The sequence below is a fragment of the Trichoderma ghanense genome (genome assembly GCF_004382785.1).
Source record: "Trichoderma ghanense strain CCMA-1212 chromosome Unknown scaffold_5, whole genome shotgun sequence".
In the NCBI taxonomy this organism is placed as follows: domain Eukaryota; kingdom Fungi; phylum Ascomycota; class Sordariomycetes; order Hypocreales; family Hypocreaceae; genus Trichoderma; species Trichoderma ghanense.
The window spans coordinates 1,470,983-1,494,367 of NW_027395668.1; the positions used below are offsets into that span (position 1 = coordinate 1,470,983).

General features: G+C 55.3%; 7 protein-coding genes across 7 annotated transcripts; 4 read left to right on the plus strand and 3 right to left on the minus strand.

Moving 5' to 3' along the window:
• Window positions 1-242: 242 nt before the first annotated feature.
• On the minus strand, window positions 243-2,171 carry CCMA1212_005473 (uncharacterized protein; the record flags this gene model as incomplete). The annotated part of the gene is made up of 2 exons (XM_073702730.1): window positions 810-2,171; window positions 243-748 (listed from the first exon to the last, which is right to left on the minus strand). Exons 1-2 carry the CDS (start codon window positions 2,143-2,145, stop codon window positions 243-245), a joined length of 1,842 nt encoding a protein of 613 aa, XP_073559220.1. The 5' UTR covers window positions 2,146-2,171.
• Window positions 2,172-4,365: 2,194 nt separating this feature from the next.
• On the plus strand, window positions 4,366-4,671 carry CCMA1212_005474 (uncharacterized protein; the record flags this gene model as incomplete). Its single annotated transcript, XM_073702731.1, has 1 exon — window positions 4,366-4,671. The coding sequence occupies one exon, from the start codon at window positions 4,366-4,368 to the stop codon at window positions 4,669-4,671; it is 306 nt and encodes a 101-aa protein (XP_073559225.1).
• A 3,878-nt stretch (window positions 4,672-8,549) lies between these two features.
• CCMA1212_005475 (uncharacterized protein) lies at window positions 8,550-8,795 on the minus strand (the record flags this gene model as incomplete). The annotated part of the gene is made up of 1 exon (XM_073702732.1): window positions 8,550-8,795. One exon carries the CDS (start codon window positions 8,793-8,795, stop codon window positions 8,550-8,552), a length of 246 nt encoding a protein of 81 aa, XP_073559226.1.
• A 1,304-nt stretch (window positions 8,796-10,099) lies between these two features.
• Window positions 10,100-11,673, plus strand: CCMA1212_005476 (3-ketoacyl-CoA thiolase, peroxisomal; the record flags this gene model as incomplete). Its single annotated transcript, XM_073702733.1, has 4 exons — window positions 10,100-10,106; window positions 10,183-10,345; window positions 10,428-10,608; window positions 10,675-11,673. 4 exons carry the CDS (start codon window positions 10,100-10,102, stop codon window positions 11,671-11,673), a joined length of 1,350 nt encoding a protein of 449 aa, XP_073559223.1.
• Window positions 11,674-12,924: 1,251 nt separating this feature from the next.
• On the plus strand, window positions 12,925-15,416 carry CCMA1212_005477 (Putative sulfate transporter; the record flags this gene model as incomplete). The annotated part of the gene is made up of 4 exons (XM_073702734.1): window positions 12,925-13,352; window positions 13,441-14,073; window positions 14,147-14,657; window positions 14,715-15,416. 4 exons carry the CDS (start codon window positions 12,925-12,927, stop codon window positions 15,414-15,416), a joined length of 2,274 nt encoding a protein of 757 aa, XP_073559224.1.
• A 357-nt stretch (window positions 15,417-15,773) lies between these two features.
• Window positions 15,774-16,912, minus strand: CCMA1212_005478 (uncharacterized protein; the record flags this gene model as incomplete). Its single annotated transcript, XM_073702735.1, has 3 exons — window positions 15,774-16,444; window positions 16,498-16,669; window positions 16,745-16,912. The coding sequence occupies 3 exons, from the start codon at window positions 16,910-16,912 to the stop codon at window positions 15,774-15,776; spliced, it is 1,011 nt and encodes a 336-aa protein (XP_073559218.1).
• A 4,408-nt stretch (window positions 16,913-21,320) lies between these two features.
• Window positions 21,321-22,805, plus strand: CCMA1212_005479 (Glutamyl-tRNA; the record flags this gene model as incomplete). Its single annotated transcript, XM_073702736.1, has 3 exons — window positions 21,321-21,579; window positions 21,659-21,760; window positions 21,841-22,805. The coding sequence occupies 3 exons, from the start codon at window positions 21,321-21,323 to the stop codon at window positions 22,803-22,805; spliced, it is 1,326 nt and encodes a 441-aa protein (XP_073558663.1).
• Window positions 22,806-23,385: the final 580 nt, after the last annotated feature.

A 23,385-nucleotide genomic window follows, 5' to 3' on the forward strand; every position in this document is an offset into this window, starting at 1 on the left:
AAAAAAAAAAAAAAAAGAAAAAAAAAAAGAAAAGAAAAGAAAAGAAAAGAAAAGAAAAGAAAAGAATCATCATGCTTTTCAGAAGCATAACCCGACGTCAGAGCATCAGTGTAGTTGATGCAGGACGGCTTATAACAAGAAACCTTTCAGGGAATTTCCCTTCAGTCAACTAAACTTTTATTGAACACGTAAAATGGTATCTCAGCTCTCATTTTATATACGAGCATATTAAAGTAAGGTATTTACACAGGCGCCGCACAGCCAAAAGAAGTGGCGACAGTGCCTCCCGGTCCAAAGACCTGTATCAGACCCTCAATGGCCGCCCACGAACCCATGCCGGAGCAGACGAGGCCGCCGAGGAAGTAAATGACGTTCATGATGTTGACGTGCCAGTTGACCATGAACCCGCGCGTCCAGCGCTTGAGGCCGGCGTCGTGGCGGGTGGTCACGCGGGTGACGGGGTCGAAGCCCTCGCCGGGAAGAGCGGCGTCCGTCTTGACGCGGTAGCCAATGTAGAGGAAGGCCGGGAAGGTGTAGGTGAAGTTGAGGATGAGGAGGGCGCCGACGATGCCGGAGATGCCGTTGAGGTTGGGGACGGCGGCGCCGACGACGAAGGCGAGGGCCCAGTAGAGGGGTCCCAGGGCGTACCACAGCCAGCGGCCGTTGCGGGTCGTGATCGGGGGGAGGTGGAGGATCTCCTGGAAGACTTCGACGTAGACGGTCTTCATGCCGACGTTCATGTACATGACTAGGAGAAGAACGTTAGATATTGGTCGAAACACTCATTGTTTGGGCGGAAGAACACTTACGACAAGCGATGGCTCCCGTAATCAGACCCAGAACATTGTTCGCAGTCTGCAGGCTAAAGGGCTGGATGACGGTGTTGATGTTGGAGGCAGAGTACTGTCCGTAGTGGCCGTAGACAAAGGCACCGAAGAAGATGTAGACGACACAGATGAAGGTCTGGGCGCAGAGCATGCCCTTCCAGAAGTCCCAGGGATGGCGCATCTCGGCCAAAAAGGCAATGAAGAGCAGGGCACCGCCGTAGCTGTACACCATCTGGTTGATGCCGTTGAACTGGCCGGCGAAGCCCGTAGCCTGCTGCTGGTACTGGTCCGGGGGAGGGCCGGCAAACAGCTTGACGGGCTCGATCGAATTGATGAGCGTGGAGCTGGTCACGGCGGAGTAGTCGATCGGGTAGTTGGCGCAGGCAACCATGATGATGATGAAGGAGACGATGTTGATCCAGACGGACAGGTTGGCCAGCCAGCCGATGCGCTGCAGAGATCGGATGCTGCCAAAGACCATGCCCACCACCATGAAGATGATGAGGCAGGCAATGAAGCAAATCTTCTCGCTCGCCAGCTGGGCAATGGTCGTGCCGCTGCCGAGAATCAGCACGGCGACGGTCATGAACTGCTGGATGGCTTGGGCAACGTTGATGAAGTGGCGAGCAAACGAGCCGTACACGCGAAAGTACGTGTCACCGAACGAGACCATGGGGTAGCGAGACGAGTCGAGGCCGAGGAAGACTTTCCACAGGATGTAACCGGAGAAGGCGGCGGCAGCGCCAAAGATAATGTACAGGGCGACGCCAGGGCCGAAGCCGACACTGGCGAAGACGAAGGGAGTGGACGACCAGCCCAGGATATCAGTCGTGATGAGGTAGAACATGGTGCCCCAGCTGGCGGTTCGCATGGCACGAGAAGCCTGCTTCCATTCTGCCTCGGTCGGGAGGCTGACGCTCTTCTCCGCTGAGCCAATGATGCCACTCTTCTCCTCCGCAGGAGAGGCGTTGCCGCTGTCGGCAGCGGCAGCGGCGGCGGCAGCAGCCTCTGCCTTCTTCTTGTTCTCGTGGTGGATGCCCTTGGAGAAGCGGCCGAGCAGGACGCTCTTGACGGTCCGCGGGCCGTGCTCGGCCTTGAACTCGAGGTTGGCCTGGTATTCCTCCTCACGCTCGATCTTGGCCCAGTACTGGTACTCCTCGAAGGTGACGGTGGGATCGATACGGGCGGCGAAGCCCCAGACACGCTCGGTGATCTGGGGCTTCTCCAGCGCCTCAGACTCCTTTTCAACAGCGGTGTTGATCAAGTCATCGTTGACGGCAACTGGCTGAAGGCCCCCGGTGGGCATGATGTTGGCCATGGTGGACGAGGGACCCGGCTTTGGCCCTGGAGAAGAGAAGGAGAAAAGGGGACCCGACAGGACACACACGCAGCAACAACAACAACAGGAACCCAAGCTGGTGGTGGTGGGACGGAGGGGGAGGGAGGATATAAGAAGTGAGGGGAGCTCAATGGGATGGTCTCACGAGCGAGAGCCTCGATGGTTACACGTGGGAGAGGCAGGTCTTTATCGACGAGACTGGGGTGCTGGCATGAGAATGCAACCCTCCTACATGAGCGTCTTCTCACGGAGGCAAGGGAGCAAGGGCCGGGGTTGTCCACCTCCGGGACCAGATACGATGACATGCAATGCCTTGACTGGACCCAGAGAAGAGATATGCTAGCCTCAGTTGAGCGGGCTGGAGAACTTCTGTCCCATCCTTCAGCCATCCGGGGAGAGCGCAGTGATTAGTCGCATCGCCTGCCTCGGGGGAAGACTTTGCTAGTATCTCGACGGTGGCCAAGAGATGGAGGCCAACTTCGGCGATGCCCTCCTCCGTAGATAATGCCCGTAGTATCACTGACTAGCAGTGTTAGCGAGCACGAAGAGGCTCCGCCCCCGCGACCAACGGAGGGCCCTGCCGAAAGGGGGGGGGAGGGGGCAAAGAGAGGGCTATCACGAGCAATGGGCAATGGGAACCAGCACCGGCCCAGCACGACGAGACAAGGTGACACGCGGAGGCACAACCAAAAGTTCTCTTACTCGTTTGATTTGGCGGACAAGTGTGGAGATGAAGGCGTCTCTTTTGGACATGCGTGCCGATCCTGGAGGCCCTGACCCCAGCTGGCAGACTCGCAGCTCTTTAGCCCGGCCCAGCGGACGGATAAGTCGGGTCCTTTTGCGCATATCGGGCCTGATATCACAGCAGCTCAGACAGACTGTCGGATCTTGCTCCTGTAATTGGCGCCGCAGCGAATCAAGGGGGGGTGTGCGAGGGTGGTGTTGTTGGTGAGGCGGGTGGCGGCATCGCCCAGTCAGGGCGAGTCCTTGATTCGACATGGACAGGCGAGAGCATCGAAAGAGGCGACGGTCCGGGGGGTCTGAAGGCGTTGTGAGAGACTGGGAGACTGGGAGAAGAGAGGGAGTGCGAAGTACTGCAGAGAGTGGGTGGTGAGTGGAGGAGAGTTGAGGGAGTGTCCATATCGAAGGTTGATAGCACAGATTACAACAGGGCAGGCTTAGCGGACGTTACAAAGCAGGGCCAGGCCCAGCAGAGACATTGAACACGCCAATCACGCGAGGCCCTGAGAGTACGTACATACAGTAGTCGTTATTCCCGGCTGCTTTTTGCGGAGAAAACGTGTGCTTACCTAGTACCTCATGAAGCCATCGCCAACTCGACACGCGAGTATCACCGAGGGACTACCTGAGCAAAGTACTCGCAGCTGCCAGACTGGGCAGGTTCTGGTCCGTGAGCGGAGGAGGCGACGAGATGACCTGACTCGCCGCGCCGGCTAGTAGTAGATTGTGGAGGAGCATCGCCTTGACAGCTTGGGAGTGCTGGAGTTGCTGCGAGTTGACACGCGACAGCGGCAGACAAGGAGACACTTGAAGCCACCAGAGTGACGGGTACTATGTATTATCACGCATTCTTTGCCAATGTCCTCCGTCTCTCCAGCATCAAGTCACTGACTGCGTGTCATTGACAGGTACAGAGGACACAGCAGCTCGCATCAACAAGCATGCAGATAAGCACACAGGACACCACTCAACGAGTCTGTAAGCACGATGCTACTCTACACTCTCCCTGACCTTTGCCTGCTCCAGTTGGGCGCCAGAAGCCTGGTCCAAGAGGAATACGACCGTCCTCACGCCTCACCGGAGTGCACCTTCACAGCTGCCCTATCGCTTCGTGCAATCCCTCAAGCTGACCTTCTACCACGGCGTGTGGCCATACCACCCTGGCGGTCCTCGTCTCCGGCAACACCCCCCAGGGGCCCTTATCTCTCCGGAGGCGACTCCAGTTGCAAAAGGACCCTGTCAAGCCATTATCCATTCTCGTGACAAAACGCTGATGCTGCCCCATCCAGTATCATCTCCCCGAAGATCCAGAGGTAACATTCAATCGCTCAGCACACCGGGCGCTGGCTCTCTGGCCACATTGGACTCAGGCTCAACCAATACAGCATGCCACCTCTTATTCCATATCGTGTTTGAACAGCCTCATCACATACAAGAAGTGAACCAGCTGCTCCAGAGATGGCTGCAATCAAAAGAATCTCTCTCACAAAGCGCAAGCGAACACGTCCGATCCGCTCAGAGGCTGCCGCTGATGTCACGAGTCCCTCTACCGATATTGCCGCGCAAGCACGCCATCCGACAACTCGTGGAAACAGAAGTTCCTGCACGCCGCATCGCGCCTCGATCTACCAGCAGCCGTCTTGGCGCCCGTCCCGCCTTGGCTCCGGCTTTGCGTTTCCATATTCGCTCACAGCTGCTCGCCAAATCCTCCGCGGCTGGCGCTATTTGAGCGTTCTGCTGCTTGTACGTACTTCGGAGTACTAATAGTGATAGCCTTCCTACTGCCTCTGAGCAGCTGGAGGGTCTGAGGGAACTAACGAGACAAACTGGGCGGCGCTGATGCCCAATCCAGGAACGTGAGGTGAACCATTGCGGGTGGCGGCGGGGGCAGTTGGGGAGACCATGGGACTTGTTCGTCTTCGTCCCCTCGGGAATCTGCGATGATGGCGCTGCCAAGAGGCTTGTCGATGCCTCCAGCCGCCATCTACCGTGATCGGATGAAACGTCAAGAAAAGAAGAAAAGAGCCAAATGCTTCTACAACCATTCCATTTGCTTCAAGGGGTGGCACAGGCCTGCGAGTCGAGATGTTCCCCCAACCAGATACGGCAGTGGATTTTCCTTTCTCTCCAACAGCATCTGCAGCCCTGTTGCTGGCTGCAGCGTCGACAACACCCAAGAGAACACTCTCTCTCCCATGATTTCAACAAGCGGCACTTTTTCGAATGCTGTGGGTTCTGGAAAATGGCCCTACGGACAAACACACACAAAAATTCCCGCCTTAGCCGATTAGTTGCACGCCCCCCTTGTCGAAACCGTCTCCAGAACTTCCCCGGATATCATTACGCCGCCCTAAAAGCCGCCGGTCCATGTCAACTCGTCCAATGAGACCGTCCATTTCGTCGTCTTATCTAACACGCTTTGACGCTCTTTCTGCCTTTGCGCGAGGACGGCGACCGGGAACGTTTGTTTTTGGAGAACTTGGGGCCAGGGGTTGCCCCCCCCCCTCCTCTCTTCGTCTGTGCTAAGCCAACTAGCGCAGCCATTCCATGTAAAAGCCAGGATTGCTCTTGTTAATCAATGGGGCTCGTATGGATCGTACCGCCCGTACATCTCGTATATCTCCGTACCACCTACCGTCAACAGGGAGATGGTCCGCTGCGATAGTAACGAGCAAATACATCCCAGTACCTGCAGATCGCGAGAGTCGAACCGTACTGCGTACAGCGTCGTGTGGTTTGTCACACGAATGGCAAATGAACAATAAAGACCACTCAAATGCCGCTGTCGTTTGCGAGAACATTGTGAGTTCGCTCATCGATCAGGGTTAGAGACAGGGTTCTGACATTGTCCGTTCAGCCCGAAGCCACAGATGCACGTAATCTCCTAGCTAGAGGGGGAGCATCCGCCTTCAGCCACAAGGTATTATTGGAACGTTCAAAAGGATTCCATCAAGTGTGATAACACCGCCCGCTCAGGACTCGCCACCTCCCTCAGGAGCCTCCCTGTGAGTCCTCGCCCCCAGGGAACTGGTTTCCGGATCCGACTGAACCCAACGGGATACGGCCGGAAATTGGAGAGCTGATATCATGTCGGCTTCGAGAACGTCGGAGCGGTGTCATTGCGATAAGCTCATTGGTGGTTGGGAAATACGACCGACCCAAATGGTTGCTACTCGGTCGAACGAGCCATGCTAATGATATGCGGTCGTTCTCATGCCGTTGTTCCGTTATCCTACTCGAGCCACCTGTTGCAGCAGCTGACGCTTGACACCATCCATTATCTTGACTGATTTTCTGCAGAAATTTATTAGCAGCGGCGGCGAGGCTTATTCAAGTCCGGCCTCAGCACGGCTCATCTTCGCCCCGTCTGATCGCCAACCCAGTATCGCCAATGGGTTTGGGTGAGGCGGAGAGGCAAGGCACTGGAAAGCCACTGTCTCGCCTTTCTTGACTTCATTCGGATATCAGCCCTAGTGCCATGCTACTTCTAATGGTTTACGAGATATCATGCCGTCTTGCCTCATGATAAGTCCACCACCCCCGCCGTTACTATCCGTAGTCAGGATCCACGGTAAACTCTATACAAAGTGACCTTTTGATAGTGGAGCCAGTACAGCATTGTTGATGCTACATAGTAGCAGGCGTGAACGCATTGTCCACCTAAAGGTTATATAGAGGGACTATGATGTGCAGACCTGTTCATTCCCACGTGGCGTATGCCTACTAGGAGGATGATGAGCAGCCTATTTCACTGGGGAGCATGGAGAATATGTATGGAAGTTCAACCTAGATTGATAGGCACTATCCACTCAGGCAGGCTCCTGGAGGGGCCAAACCGTTTGGTATTCATACTACCTTGTTGTGCCTTGACTCAAGATGGAACTACGACGACCTTCCACTATGTGAGGCATCAGAGGCCGCTGTGCAATGCCAGGCATGCGTAATACCAAACTACATCTTGCAAACTCTCCCATCAGCCTCCTGAGCCACTGTCCATCGCAAGGCTCGAGAGTGCCCATGAAAGGGGTCATAATCGATAGTGTCCTGTAACAGTCTTCTCACTGACAGCCCTCCGAATAGCGACAAAAGCATTCGAAACATCCCGGGAAAGGCAAAGGACGTCTAACTCTTCAATAAATACGATCCTTTCATATCTTTAATGCTGGGCAGCTGATGGCTGGTGGCAACGGCGGTGGCAGAGGGCTCAACAGCAGCAGCAGTCCACCTTGTGCCCGTCATATGAAGAGGTATCACCGCCGTCAGTCCGTCTGTCTCACATGGACATCTTTCAGGTCGTCCGTCCGTTCATGGTCAAGATATTCCGTCCATCAAGGAGGTACATTGTCCCCCGTCAGCCCCTTATCACACCATACAATCTGCCTCCTCTCCTCGAACCCTGCCGAGAACACTTCACTTGCATTTTCTTCACGACGCCAGTCATTTCCCAGACTTTTGACTCACGCTTTACTTGCAATTTGCTGCGCCCCTGGATGTTCCCCATAGCCCCATAGCACTCGTCTCTGAGAATAGCTGCCATGACTTACCTTGGTACTACCTTGTGTATGCTTTATAGCTGTCTCCATGACACAGATAAAGAGATCCTTCAGCGTTGTGAGACCACATAACCTTTGAAGCGGTAGAATACGGACTTAGCACTGTGATGGTTCGAGGCTTGCGGTCAGTCTACCAGCATTCACGCACAAGAGCCGCTCTTTCCAGCTGAGGCACAATGATTTGACCTGTGCGATCTTGTTGTTCTCGTACTCCTCGACGGACATCGGGAAGCGGCATACCTAGAAAGTGGTCATCACTGAGACGATCAAGTCCAAGTATGTTTACGTATAGCAACTGTTTCCGCTTATCCTGTGATAGAATTTCTCCCTTGAAAAAGAATGCCAACATCGTCATAGCCAACAGCCCACATGTACGCTAGCTATACACAGGATATAGCATATCGCATAGCATCGAGCAACCTGACAAGCAGTCGAATATCAAATCCTGGCTCTCTCTTGCCCGGCTCTTTCTTCCCCGGCTCTTTCTTCCCCGGCTCTTTCTTCCCCGGCTCTCTCTTCCCCGGCTCTCTCTTCCCCGGCTCTCTCTCCCTCGGCTCTCTCTTCCCTGGCTCTCGTAGCGGCCGAGGGACGCGCGCGTTCGGTCATCCGGATTCCTGGCCCACTATACACGATATATGTCTCACGCCCCCCGTTAAAGCCATAGACATTCCGCAGGCGGATGTCAAACTCCAGTTCCTCCTCGGACCCCGGCGGACCAATGAATGGCGTCCCATCGTCGAATGCCCATAGGTATTGCCTCACCCAGCAACCGATGTTATCGGGGTTCGCGATGTCGATATGTGCAATGCCGAGTTGTCCCACCACGATATGAGGACTGGTCACGACAACCTTCGGACATTGCTCGGTCGCTTGGCCGCAGCCTAGCAGTAGCCACAGTCAATAACATTTTCCTCTCTCAAGATGAGAATCATGGTTAGAGTAACGTACCGCACAGCCCTTCGTGAAGGCATGCTGTGATATTTGGGAAACGGTAGTTCATCCTACCGGTTTCTATGAAAGGGACTGCTCAGAGAAACACGTCAACAAACGGCGAAGCTCCAAGAGTGGTGCATTTGGCTTCACGAGGCGTCACCGACGTAGCATGGACTGATGTGCGGCCATCCAGTTTCCGAATCTTAGGTCGTCCCCGATGCCGTACCTTCTCGCTGGATCTGCAAAGGCCTTCATGGTGCTTGACAATGCTGTACACGCAATCTCCATGTTCTCTTCGTACATAAATACTGCCTGGGCGGTCCAGCGTCCTAGGTTCTGGGTAGAGTCGAAGACAACGACGGCGATGCCCCTTGGGGCGGCGAATTCTGCAGCCGTGGACATTGATTGATAACGATTGTTAGTGTAGGAATATGGTGGTGTACGCTGTTGTTGTTATTTGTGGTGAAATCGGCGCGATGATGGATCTTGTGAGTTCTTGCGAAGGGATTGCGATCCAAATTCAAGGACTGCGGCTGCCTTTTGCATCTCATCGTCGGGGGCGTTGTTGGCTCAACCTCGCTCTTGCACTTTGACATTCAGTAACCGCAAACCTCGCTGGTGGCTACCGTTTTTATGGATAAAGGTCTTTGGAATTGGGCCCTTTGCGTTTGATTATCGAAAGCGTTGCCGAGTATATCAAGTGATTGTGAAGATCGAGGAGCACCGTCGGAATAGAATAAAGGGAGACTTTTATTCTTATATTCTCAAAGCTGGTTGTTCTTTGTTGCGAAACGATAGACCTGGACAATAGATGTATCTTTTATTTTGAATTTTACTGCTTGCACGAGACGATTGTTATCCATGAACTTGTAGGTAGTGGGTAGCTTCCATCAAGCCACCCCAACCCTCCTCTCTCACTGAATCACCATCAATGCCAAGGGCAAGATAGTTATCCCTGAAAGTTTATCATGTAATTTTTTTTTTCTTCTGTGGCCTAGGTAATTAATGGGGCAAATCTGCGCACTCAATTGTGCCCAAGGGGCAGCGTGCTTGTTCTCATAAGGCATTTATCGGGCATCGCACTGCAGGTATAGTTTATGGTAAGTGCCGAAACGACAGTTGGAGGGGATGATGCCGGTCATTGACCGAAACATCGACATCTATACAGAAAATACGCCAATCCCATGAGTGTAATCCCTCTGATCGATTTTTCTAGATCAGTAGTTGATATGGTAGACCTTGGAGGTCATGAATCTGATAGCTCGAAGGTCCATGGGTCCATGTATGCTGCTCCTCATCTACCTTTCCCGACCATAAAGTCTTTCACTTACCTATGTCGACAATGCTACGCTAGCACGACTCCAGAAACTTTGAACTCTCAAGATATGATAAGTGATAGATCCAACCTCCCGTGACGTTTGTCTGAATCGGAACAATCTGGGATACATGCCTCGAGCTTGGAATACAGTTGAGGCAATGCTGTGATGACTAAGCATAACGGGATATGGTGACGGCATCTGGGGGAATCCAGAAGCTTTTCGCCTCTCCGACAGCCAAGCGTTCCGAGGCTCCCATGAAGAGGAATGGCAGACTTGACATAATCAGGTAATAGCAGCAGATGAACCCCTCGTGAGGACCAAAGTCCCGAGCCAATGCACCGTCACTTGACAAGTCGAGCTCGGGCTGCACTGCCCAGAGCTCGGCACATGTTATGTAAGCTGCCGTTTGCCTCGGCTCAACCCCACAAACCCCGGCCGGCACTCCGTCCATAAAGGTCGCGGATCCCCAGATTCTGTGCAAGGGGCGATCTTGATTACTGCAAAGCGATACCGCCGATTTGTCCATTTCGTCTCTCTTGAAGTCTCGCAGATACCGTCAGTTTCCACCATGGCCGTCGAGCGAATTGGATCCATCATCAAGCACCTGGCCCCCGGGTCATCGCTGAGCAACATGTAAGGAACCCGGAATCGGGGTGCTTGAGGGGTGCCTTTCACATGCCACGCTTCACATGCTGACAGACGCATCGTCGCGTAGCCAGTCCAAGAACCCCGACGACATCGTCATCACATATGCGGCTCGAACGCCGCTGACCAAGGCCGGCAAGGGCGGCTTCAAGGACACGAGCCTGGAGTACATGGTCTACGCGCTGCTGGAGAAGGTTCGCGAGAGGAGCGGCGTCGACCCTGCTCTCGTCGAGGACATTTGCCTCGGCAACGTACGTGTCATGCGTCGTCAACCTCAACCACGTGTTCCATCAGCTAACGGAAGATGCCAATGACAGGTCACTGATGCCCAGGCCGCCTACAAGGTCCGCACTGCCGCGCTGGCTGCCGGCTTCCCCAACACGGCCGGCGCCAACTCCGTCAACCGCTTCTGCTCCTCCGGCCTCAAGGCCATCGCGGACATTGCGCACTCCATCGCCAACGACTCCATCTCGGTCGGCATCGCCGTGGGCGCCGAGAGCATGACAAACGGCCGCCCTACCGAGGAGCTGGACGAGGCCGTCCTGAAGAAGAGCCAGGAGGCCCATGACGCCGTGCAGCCCATGGGCTGGACCAGCGAGAACGTCAGCAAGGACTTTGGCATCGACCGGGCCACCATGGACAAGTACGCCGCCGAGAGCTTCCAGCGAGCCGAGAGGGCCCAGAAGGCTGGTCTTTTCGACGACGAGATCGTGCCCATCACCACCCAGGTCAAGGACAAGGACGGCCAGGTCAAGGAGGTGACGCTGACCAGGGACGACGGCATCCGCCCCGGCACCACCGCCGAGGGCCTGGCCAAGATCCGGGCTGCCTTCCCCCAGTGGGGACCGACGACGACGGGCGGCAACGCCTCGCAGGTTACGGACGGCGCTGCGGCCGTCGTGCTGATGAAGCGATCGACGGCCATCAAGCTGGGGCTGCCCATCATGGCCAAGTACGTCGGCTCGACCGTGGCCGGCGTGGCTCCCCGCATCATGGGCATTGGCCCCAGCGTCGCCATCCCCAAGCTGCTGTCCATCTACAACATCAGCCTCAACGACATTGACGTGGTCGAGGTCAACGAGGCCTTTGCCTCCATGGCCGTCTACTGCCGCGACAAGCTGGGCCTGGACTGGGCCAAGATGAACCCCAAGGGAGGCGCCATTGCCCTGGGCCACCCCCTGGGAGCGACGGGTGCGCGACAGGTGGTGACGGGTCTGAGCGAGCTGCGGAGGACGAAGAAGAAGATGCTGCTGACGAGCATGTGCATCGGCACTGGCCAGGGCATGGCTGGTCTGTTTGTCAACGAGCAGGTGTAAGGGGAGCGGAACAGCGTACACGTACTTGTCATGTATGGTCCCTCGATGTTTTTACCGTTGTACATAAAGTATGAAATGCTAGCGATGATTGACTTTTCCTCCTTGAAATGAACAAGACTTGTCTCCGAGTGATCTGCTCCCTGCAATTGCCCCTGGATGCTGTACGTCGTGTGTGACGCCAGCGCGGATCTCGGCAACGCGGTGCCTCGGCCGTTGAGCTGGCACATGCAACAGGACTCGGGAGTACTGTGTCCGTGTTACCCTGAAGCCGAGTAAGCGCAGAGCAACGACGGCTGCAAGTTGCAATGCATCGCGTGAGCAAGAATACCGGATATGCGTGAAAAGCCAGGACTATGCCATGTTCAAGTTCACCTTCCTTTTGCACTGGCAGGATTGCTGTCTACATGTATATGATAACAGAGTCGAGGTCTGGTATCAGATGTCTTACCTCGAATCAACAGACGAGAGACCTCGAGATTCTGCACACAAGCAGCACGGCATAGCGACGTGAACAGTCACGTCACCGAGGCCGGCAGCAGAGCCAAACTCCAACAAAGAGACTTACCCCAGCTTCATGGTCTTGCATCCCCCGTCGCTCGCATCAGGTGCTCTCATCCCTTCAGCCTCCCATTGGCCTCGCCGCGTCCCTGGACCGTCCGGCCCCGCACATTGAGGCGCTCCCTCACCGCATTCGCCTTCCCCACCACCAACTTTCCAGTGGAGCGGCGCCCTGTGGAGCGCAGGTCCGGGGCATCTTCAGCGCTGTGTCGCACTGCTGTGCCCGCCGTATCCCCGCTGATGTCACCCGCGGCTTCGGCATCTGCACCCTAAAGTACATGAAGAGACGGGCAGCACAGGGCAGCCACCCGATTTTGCCTGTATGCGCTGCTGTGGGCACTAAAGCCTGAATTAACTTTTTCGTTTCTTTTCCATTTCTCAAGATTCCAATCATCCTCCCTCGTTCACGCTCTGTCATCTTGCAAACACCGGTCATTCTTTAGCTGGTAAGAAAGAATTGAAGGCAGACGAGGCACAACGCTGCACGGCTCAGCGTTTATGCAATCGTTTGGCGGCGGCCGGCTCTTCTCTTAGTTCTTGGAAGCGGTGGAAGCTCGGGTTTGGCGCTGGTGCTTCAACGAGACGACTTGACCTCCCAACAGCACCTCGAACGCATTCCGATCATCGCGTCCAGCCGCAGCAGACAATCCCCGATCGATCCCGCATGCGCCAAGCGACGCCGAGTGCGTGAACATGTCGGGTCCCCCGCCGCCGCTGACCCGCGCGGACTCGTCCAAAGACCACCGCCCTCTGCAGCCGAGCACCCTTCGACAGAGCCATACGCCGCCCAGCCGCCCAGGCAGCGGAGACAGCAACAGCAGCGATGCCTACCCGTCCATCTCGGCCGTGGGCGAGTCGACGCCCTTGATACGCGACGGCCAGTCGGGGCAGCACGGCACGTTCGGCCTTCGAGGCTCTTCGCCCACCAATGGCCTCTTCAGCGGAAGCACCGACGACGACGACGACAGCTCGAGGGAGCCGGCAGGAAACGGCGGATTCTTTGCGTCGCTCGCGGCGAGCGATGAGTGGAAGAGGTGGCTCTCGAAGAGGATGCGCACCAGCAAGATTCGCCATAGCAGTGAGCTCGCTGAGCAGGCGGGCTTCCGAGATACTCCCTTCATGTGAGCCTTCCTCTTGCCCGTCGGCATCTGTTGTGTCGAGCTTGGTCAACTCAGCGCACATGGCCCGAGAAACTGACTCCGCGGACAGGTATCTGGCATACTACATCCCGTGCCTGAACTGGATCCAGCAGTACAAGCTATCGTATCTCAAGGGCGACTTCATTGCGGCCGTTACCATGGCGTCGTTTTACCTCCCGATGGCGCTCTCGTTGGCGTCCAATCTGGCACACGTGCCGCCCATTTACGGTCTCTACGGCTTCATCTTCAACCCCTTCATCTATGCGTTGCTGGGATCCTCTCCGCAAATGGTTATCGGCCCCGAGGCAGCTGGATCTCTTCTCGTCGGCACCGTGGTGAAAACCAGCGTCGACAATGGAGACGAGGGCTCAGAGGACAACGACGTGCTGCATGCCCAGATCTGCGGCGTGGTCAGCGGCATGGCTGGTGCCATTGTGCTGATTGCTGGCCTGGCCAGGCTGGGGTTCTTGGACAGCGTGTTGAGTAGGCCCTTCTTGAGAGGCTTCATCTCGGCCATTGGCTTTGTCATTGCCGTGGATCAGCTTGTTCCCGAGCTGGGCCTTGCCGCACTGGCGGAGGAACAGGGCGTGAACCACGGAAGCAGCGTCGACAAGATCGCTTTCATCTTCAACAATGCCGGTGCGACACATAAACTCACGTTTACTGTGGCGGGCGTCAGCTTCGTCATCATCATGATGTTTCGGTAAGCTGCCCCTTGGCTGGTGACATGAGCCGAAACCTTGTATGTGAGTGTCGCGATGGCTGACCTCTTCTAGCGAGCTCAAGCGCCGTTTGGAAAAGCGCTTTCCTGGAGTGGCCTACTTCCCCGATCGATTCCTCGTCGTTGTCATATCGGCCATTTTGTGCTGGAAGCTTGACTGGGAAAACAAGGGCGTCGAGGTTCTGGGAACCGTCAAAGCTGCCTCGGGAGGCATCTTCGAGTTCCGCTGGCCTTTCCAGCTCGCCCACATGCATCACATCCGCACGGCCATGTCGACGTCCTTTCTCATTGCGCTTCTCGGCTTCTTCGAGTCGTCGGTTGCGGCCAAGAGTCTGGGCGGAAGCTCGATCCCCGGCATCGAGCTCAGCCCGAACCGAGAGATGATTGCGCTCGGCACCGCCAACCTCGTGGGTGGCATGTTCATGGCCTTGCCTGCGTTTGGCGGCTACGGACGAAGCAAGGTGAACAAGACGACTGGCGCAAAGACCCCGATGAGCTCCATCTTCTTGAGTCTGTTGTCGTTGCTGTCCGTCTTGTTTCTTCTTCCCTACTTCTATTATTTGCCGGTAAGGCACCTATAATGTGGCCCATTGGCGACGATCAATCTAACCAAGTACATGCAGAAACCTGTTCTTTGCGCAATGATTTCGGTCGTGGCGTGGTCGCTGATAGAAGAGGCGCCCCACGACATCTCATTCTTCCTCCGCGTCCGCGGATGGACGGAGCTGGGTCTCATGGCAGTCATCTTCCTCTCTACCATCTTCTACTCCCTGACGCTGGGCATGGCTCTGGGTGTGGGCATCTCTCTGCTCATGGTCATCAAGCACAGCACCCGTCCCCGCATCCAGATTCTCGGCCGTGTTCCTGGCACCAATCGCTTCGAAAACCCGGAATCCCTCAACTCTCGGATCGAGTTTATCGAGGGATGCCTCATCGTCAAGATTCCTGAACCCCTGACGTTTGCCAACACTGGCGAGCTCAAGGCGCGGCTTCGGCGGCTCGAATTTTACGGCACGTCGCAGGCGCATCCCGCCCTGCCGCGCATTCGCAGTCAGGACTCGAACCGCAACGTCATCTTCGACATCCATGGCGTCACTTCCATGGACGGCTCTGGCACACAGGTGCTCGAGGAGATTGTGCGCGATTATCGTGAGCGGGGCGTCCGAGTCTTCTTCTCCCGCGCACCACACCACCGGGATCACCCTGTGTGGAAGCTCATGGACAGGAGCGGCATCGTCGACCTGTGCGGCGAGAGGCACTTTGTCAACGACGTCGGGGAGGCACTGCGGTTGACCGAGTACGAGGACAGCGTGATGACGCAGTGAGGATGAACGGCTACCGCAAGGCGAGTCCGAGCGGACTTTTGGATGAGCTACGACGAGGTTATGCACAACAGCGATGCAGTTTCCGTCTTCCCCCCTGTATCCGTTACCCTTTCTTTTCTCTCTTCCGTTTCCTTTTGCTTTTCCTTTTTTTCAAAGCGATCATGCATTGCAACGGGGCGACGACATGGATGTATAAACCTAGACCTACGGTGTGGGACGAGACCAAGATGTATTTGATACGATAGCAGCCATGCAGTTTAACAAGATATCCAGGTGTTTGCATATGATACCCTCCTTTCTAGGCTACAGGGTGAGCGTGACGAAACAATCTGCAACGATGATGTCTAACTATCGGCGTCATGTCGATGAGGCCACGACCTCGTCTAGCTTGGCCACGGCCTGCCTCACGGCGTCCATTCCTGGAATGTCATCCTCGATGAACTTTTCCAGCTCAAACAAGTGAGGCTGGCCGTCGGCGACAATCAGCGTCACCTTGTCCTCGCCCAGGCAGTCGCGCATGTCCTCGCTCACATTGAGCTCCACGTCCGGATCATTGTTGCCGTGAAAGATGACCGTCTTGGGCCACTGGGCGACTCTGTCCTTTGCGTCGGGCTGCTTCGCCCATTGATACCCCGGGTCGACGTCTCCAACGAGATCAACAAAGGAGTTGTTGAAGGTATAGTAGTCGTAAAGCAGACCCCGGTTGCTCTCGTCAGGCGATGCATTCTCGGGAACTTTTGGTGGAGTGAAGTCTGGGTTCTTTGCGCCTTCGGGGGTGAGTTTATCGAGGACAAAGGTCGATTCGTCGGGCTTCATGTCGCCGACCTCGACTGGACCGGCAATGTACTTTTCCACGGAGGCGTGAGATATCTCTTCATCGGGGATGAGGATGGAGGAGTTGAAGAAGCGGTGGCGGAAAGTGTTTATGCCTTCGATGGACAAGAGGGCGAGGGGTTTGGGGTGGCAGTGGTGGGCGATGAGAGCGGCCATGAAGAAGCCTTTTGTCATTCGCCATTGAATGAGGTCAGCTTTGGATACGTGAGATTGAGATTGGGGGGTTGATTGCAAAAGGAAAACGCACCGCCGCTGGCGCCTCCGACAATGACTTTTCTCCTGGGACCGGCTTGCTGCGTGTTCCAGTTCTGCGCAAAGTCGTATGCTGCTGAGGCGTCTTCCAGGAGGCCTTGTCCGCGGGCTTGTGGGAGGAGGCGGTAACTTGGAGAGATGAGAGGCCATTTTCGCTGAATGCAGATCTGTTTTCTTCCTTGTCAATTATACACAACTACCATTCAGGAGACTTTGTTAGGATAAGGTAGTTTGGTTCTCACTTGAACCAGCCAGGGCGCAATCAGATCACGGTTCCCACCGACGAGACCTCCGGGGTGAAAGTACAGAAACACGGGAGAGTTCCCGGGGGCATTGTCTGTGGTGTATATGTCGCATTCTAGAGGGATGCCGTGGGTGGCGTACTCTTGAGTGATTTTGCGGATAGCCATTCTGAAGTCTCAAATTCAAAATTTCCCCTTGAATTGTGTTTCCAGTCGAAGAGTGTATTTGTCCAAGTGAGAGAACATGGAGCATTCGTGAATTTCTACGAGGATGGTGGTTCTATGTGTGAACGCCCCGCGCGGGGTTTAAGACGATTACTATCCAACTTCCCGACGCCCTTTTGATGCACGTTGACGCCTTTCTGATGGCTGTGAGCTTCTCTACATGGGAAAGAGACGCGCAAGCACACGCTTGACTGTCTCTTTTCTCATCGAGGTACCTGTCGCGTCATCACGTGGGCGTAAGCGCTCTTTGAAGTTTGTCCGAGTTGCTTGAAGGTATCGGCGGGCAACAGGCCGAAGGACGGGGAGTCGGTTGTCGCCAAAGTCCGATAGGATGTTCAACTTAGGTAGGTAGGTATATACGCAATGAACTTCTCCCAGATACAAATACAAAAGGTCTGGTCGAAATCGTGGGGGTCATGCAAAACACAACGATTTCGTTTCTCTAGGGTGCGGCTGATCCCATCATCTCCCAGCTCCCTTGAGATTTTGAGACGAGAAAGGCGAAAAAGAAAGGGCGCGGCAACGCCTCCCTGTCGACTTTACACAATCGAAGCTACCGCTTTTTCTTTTTTTTTCTGAAACCCATGCTTATACCCCATGCTCAAGGGAGAAAAGAAAGGAAAAAAAAAGGCAAACATGTGACTGCTGATCCTGGATAGTTGGGCTGCGGCTGATTTCAGATCTGCTGGGGTGTAGGTAGTCCCTTTGGAGGAATTGTATCTATTCCTCTGCGTGGTGTGAGGCTGGGTTGCTTTCTCAAGTCTCTTGGGTGTGATGAGTCTAGGTTGGGTTGATTTTCAATATTCTCCTCGTGAGATTTGGAAAGTGGTTGTCTAGTCCGTAGCTGAAGTCCGTCTTTCCAGCCCCCACGATATGCACGTTGCTCACCGAGACCATCCCTCCTGCAAGCCACACGCGGGAAAGAAATGCAAGTTGTGGTAATGATGCTCCCTGTGATGTCAATCCTACTGCGCCTCTTCATGATACTCGACCAATAGCCTTTCATTGTTTCCGCCTATTGTTCCTTGGACAGAATCGCCCTGCATGGCAGCTGATGCAGTTCTACGGACTAGAGTCGGGTCGTCCTACGATGGCCGCAGCGCCGTGCGTAGGGAGAGCTCGCCTGACCCCTTTTAATATCGGGCATCGTCCTGGAAAGTCCGTGGAGGCAAATCACAATAAGCAGTTAGCATCGGGAGGGCGCAGGGCGCATGGATGCTTCATTGGATGTGTCCGGGTTGCTCATCTCATATCGAGGTAGCATCGCCAAACTAGTAGATTAACAAGGGGAGGAAAAAGAAACAAGAGGACAATTTTGGATATTCGAATCCTTGTCTAAACCAGAACAAGGCCGACAGCCGGCTCGTTTACGTCGTATTGCCATGGAAAGTAAAAGGAAAAAAAAAGAAAAAGAAAAGGGAAAAAAACAAAAAGCAATCTGCACACGATTAATGAATGCCTCGATTTGATTTGCAACAAGCTGCGAGTTGACCCCTTGGCGTCCGCAGGGGAGGCGGCGCCTCTCGGGAGTGTAAGCCAGTCACGTCCGTTCCGATTCGCATCCCCAACCATATATGGTCAAAGGGATCGTGTTTGCATGCCTGAAACAAGGTTGCTAAAAGCCCAAGTGGACATGTATGAGATGCTTCTGGGCCGACTCGTGCGTTTGTTGTCGATCTGAGTTGGCTCATCCAGGGTTGCAGCTCTTGGGCAGCCATTGGAAGCCATGACGACGGGACATGCTCGTATGTATTCGCACAAGCAAGCTAACGAAAAGCCATCTGACCATTGTGTGATTGTGGTGTGTTGCAAGTTCAAGTTGTAAGTTGAGCCAGCCACATCATCATCCTGTCTGCAGTCCATGTTGACTGGTACTCGCCTAGGACATGTATGCAGTATGGAACACCACCGAGCCAGCTATTCATTCAAACAGTGCCCCTCGGTTCCGTTGTCCATCATGCATTATTCCTCTTTGCTCGCTGGCATCCCGTGACTTGAAGGTGATGCATTCGCCCTGCTTATTGTCTCGTACGCAGTCTCTTTATACAGCATGCTGGCGAGTTCGCGTCAAGTGCTACATGTGTAATGTATCGCACATCAGTATGCTCACAGAAAGTTGAAAGGTGACAGGCGTGAAGCCAAGCAATGTCACAACAGCTGTGTGTAATGCCAGTATCGCCCGTCAGCTTGTGTTCTGTAGGACCTGTGTGAGGTCGTGGGGCTGAAACGTGACCACATTTGGGGCGGATCGATTCGTGCATACAGAACCCCAGACCTGGGAGCTGGAATATCGCAAATGACCACAGGGGCCTGATCGGAGCGGATTTGGCACAGCGGAGAGCAGCCTGGAACCCTTGACTGATCGTGTGCTTCGTGGTAAGGTGAGGTTGAGATGATGTTGGAGGAGAGAGTCTGTGTGCCATCAGTTCTGCCGTCCTATCGCTCTCCGCCTTCCCAAAGCTGTCGGTGCCCCGTGCGGACAGCTCACCACCTTTCTTCGACTTCATCTCGACTTCATCTGCTTCGTCTGTCTCTCTCTAAGCAAATACCTAGTCGTCATCCTCTTCACCCCCAAGACGCTGCATGACCCCCGGCATCACCAAACATCTTCTGTCGGATCGTGTCAACCACACCGGCTCTCGCCAGCAGCAGCGGGGCTCCTCGCCCACGCCGGCTCCATCCCCACCCGTGCTGGGCTGCCCACGCCATGATCGGGGAATCGAGGCCGATCAGAGCCAGCCCTCGATGATACATCATCGCACGTACAGGAGCATGCATGCATGCTGATTTCGTACAGCAACCCAAACGTACTGACTGCATCGTTGCGAGGCCAGAGAGCTGCCGGTCCACGTGTCGAGGCCAGGCAGCCCCTGGGCACGGTCCGAGGCCAATTCCCCCACCAATTTGCAGCTCTAACTGAGGCCGGGATTTCAGCCCAATGTCAACTTCTCCCCCTGCCTGCTTGCTTGACCGGCTGCACGCTAGCACGCCATGCAGCCCGAGACGGCGCTGACGGGCCTGCCAGAAGCACCCAGCTTGCCTCAACTACCATACCTACACGACAGTACAGTATGTGCCAAGGACTAACCGCCCGGTATTAGCCTTGGATCCTGCCGTGTCGCCCAGCCCAGCCGCCGCTCTTCAGTCTGGCCTGCACAGGTGTCGACTGTGACTCTGTCAGCTGCTTCACCGGCGCTCCGGGCGTACCACCACGCTTGCAACTGCCGCCGCTGGGCCTGCTCGCTTACACGCTGCGAATTCCCTGCATAATTTGGGTCACGAGCGGCAGGGCTAGCACATATCCTGCAGGCCCTACCTACCGAGCAACTTCGTCCACGTCTCGATCCCGACAACCTGCGAACCTGACCTGGCAGAGTGGGTATCATGCTGATGAGATGGCATGGGCAGACTGAAATATCGCAGGTGTGATAAAGAGGGGCCGGGTTCGGCCCTGTCACACAAGCGGACAGCTCCCAAAGACCGAACCTTGGGCGAAGCATCGAGGCACGCAGAGCGAAGAAGGGGGCATCGAGAATTGCTTTTTTGCGGCTGTTGCGTGGCGGGTCGGATCCGAGGCGCCCATGCCGCGTTATACAGTCTTCTCGTCCAGCTTTCGCCCATCAATGGCGTCCTATGCCTAATGAGCCTATACGCCCAGATATCCCGGACCCTTGGCCCTTGGGGTATATATACAAGATGCCCCCCCTGATGATCACGGGCTTTCACGCTCTGCAGCTTTCAAGAGAATCATCTTGTGAACGAGACCAAGAGATAGTGCCAAGGGCTTTTTACTGTGAATCTTAGTAGGTCATCCCACTGCTCGCCGAATTGGACATTTTCCACCTGGCTCCTTGCCCAGTCTAAACCCCCTCTCTGCTAACCCTGCCCAGTCTTTTGCTCACTCCACGCTCTAGTTCGTGTGGATCATACTAAGGCCCATCACCTCGACTGCTTCTGAAAGAGGAGCAAAAGTCTCGCGTGCTCTGCATCCTGATTCTCCAGTTCCTGAGATTCAGGGTACATCTGTGATTCTCCTGGGCAACTGATTGCTCGTCGCTGATCTCGCCTGGTAGTCTCTTGGATTGCCTCATCAGGCGAATCCCAGCTCGGACCGGCCAATAATATCCGCGGCTGAGACGCACTCAGGGTGTGGCAGATGCTGGTTCAGGTACAGCTGACAGGCATCCTTGTATAGCTGATTAGCAAACAGCGCCCTGGTCAACCAGGACGCCCACGTCGCCCAGACGTCGTTATAAAAGAACTACCCCCCCCGGTGCGCTTACAAACCGCCAAGCTGGAGTGCCTACTTGCACTTCTTCCCAGGAGGGTTCGGAGGGCTGTACGAGGCAATATGGGCTGTGACGACGCATACACGCTCACGGCGGCCGAAGCCTTGGTCAAGATCCGGGCTGGCGAGCTGACGATTGAAGGCTATGCGCGCTCATTGCTACGGCGCATCGATGTGCGCGATGCCGACGTCGGGGCATGGGCCTACCTCGATAAGGACTACATCCTTCAGCAAGCAAAGGCCTTGGACAAGGTGCCTATGAAGGATAGGGGACCACTGCATGGAATGCCCATTGCCGTCAAGGATGTCATTTACACAAAGGGTAAGACGTCTCGCTGCTGCTGCTGGTGGTGGTGGTGGTTGTAATGGCACAGGGGTAAGCTAATGTTGGGCGCCTCCAGATATGCCCACGGCCCATAACTCGCCAATCTATAAGAATGACTTTCCAAAGCTTGACGCAGCATCCATTATTCTCCTCCGCCACGCTGGCGTCCTGTTTCTTGGTTGGTTTTGCCATCCCTTTCGGCCATGTCTGACGCATGACACACACATCGCTGACGCCCTTTGCTTCCCCGACCCTTAGGGAAAACAACCACGGCAGAGTTGGCAGCCTCCTATACCGGACCAGCCTCGACACGGAACCCGCACAACCCGTCCCGCACCCCGGGCGGCTCCTCTTCCGGCTCTGGGGCAGCCGTTGGAGACCTGCAGGCCCCGGTTGCCCTCGGCACCCAGACCGGCGGATCCACCATCCGCCCGGGCTCCTTTAACGGCGTCTATTCCTTCAAGCCCACCTGGAACGCTGTTTCCCGTGAAGGGATGAAGATTTCCTCATTGATGCTGGATACCATTGGCATCTTTGCACGCGGCGTGGACGATCTGGACCTCGTCTCTGATGCATTCGCGCTGCGTGATGATGAGCCGAGCCATTTCAACGGCGTCAAGGGTGCGCGCTTTGCCTTATGTAAAACAGTTGTTTGGCCGGTCGCAGGAGAGGGCACGCGCAATGCGATTGCTCGCGCTGTCGACATCCTCCGCGCCCATGGCGCAGAGGTAGACGAGATTGACCTTCCGGCGGAGTTCGACAACCTGCCTCGCTGGCACAATGTCGTCCTGCAGACGGAGGGAGAAACGTGCTTCCTCCCGGAGCACCGCACGGCCAAAGACCAGCTCTCTCCGCAGCTGGTTGGCTATGTGGAGCGAAAGGCTGGCTACGACCACCGCGAGCAGCTCAAGGCGTTGGACGGCATCGCCGCCCTTCGGCCCAAGATGGACGAGATTGCGGGGAGATACACGGCCATCCTCACCCCCAGCGCCGTCGACGAGGCGCCGGAGGGCATTGAGTGGACGGGCGACGCGGCGTTTTGCTCGGGCTGGTCGGCGCTTCACACGCCGGTGGTGAACATCCCGGGCTTTCAGGGGCTCACGGGGATGCCGATTGGCGTTTCGCTTGTGGCAGGCCGGTATCGCGACCGGCATCTTCTCAAGGTGGCCAAGGAGGTGGGTAAGCTTTTTGAAGCAGAGGGCGGGTGGAAGAGGAGGCTGTAACATGTTTTCGGCGAGACAATGCTCCAATACACGCTACGAGGAGGCCATGGGAGGTCTTTTGTAACATGTAACCTTGTTACTTTTCGGGGAAAATATTTCAAGCAAGTAAATCACGCCAAAAAGCTCAGAAACACTTTGATGTGAGGTTTAAAGGACGGAAGTTGTTCGTAAACTCTAGTCAGTATGAGAATGGCCCTCTTCCCACGAGGACCTGACCGTACCCGCTTCCAAAGTGCCACGGACGACGACATGGACGACGACGACGACGACTACCTACAATGACGACAAGATACATACAAATAGTCAAGGGCGACAGAAGAAGTAAGTAAAGAAGGAGAAAAAGAATCCCTTTATATCATCAATCCCTTGCCCACAAGGTTTAGCACGCGAACGTCGCATGCTTTTTTTCTTTCATAGTCCACATCCATTATTTCACTCTTACCCCCTTTTAAATTCTCAACGCCACCAAATCCGCCACCCCTCTGTTTTTGCGCTCCATATCCCTGCCCCCCTCCCCATCGATCACACAGTTACTTGTTCCGTCTTTCTCATGATGCCGTCATGCGAGGTTGAAAAGAAA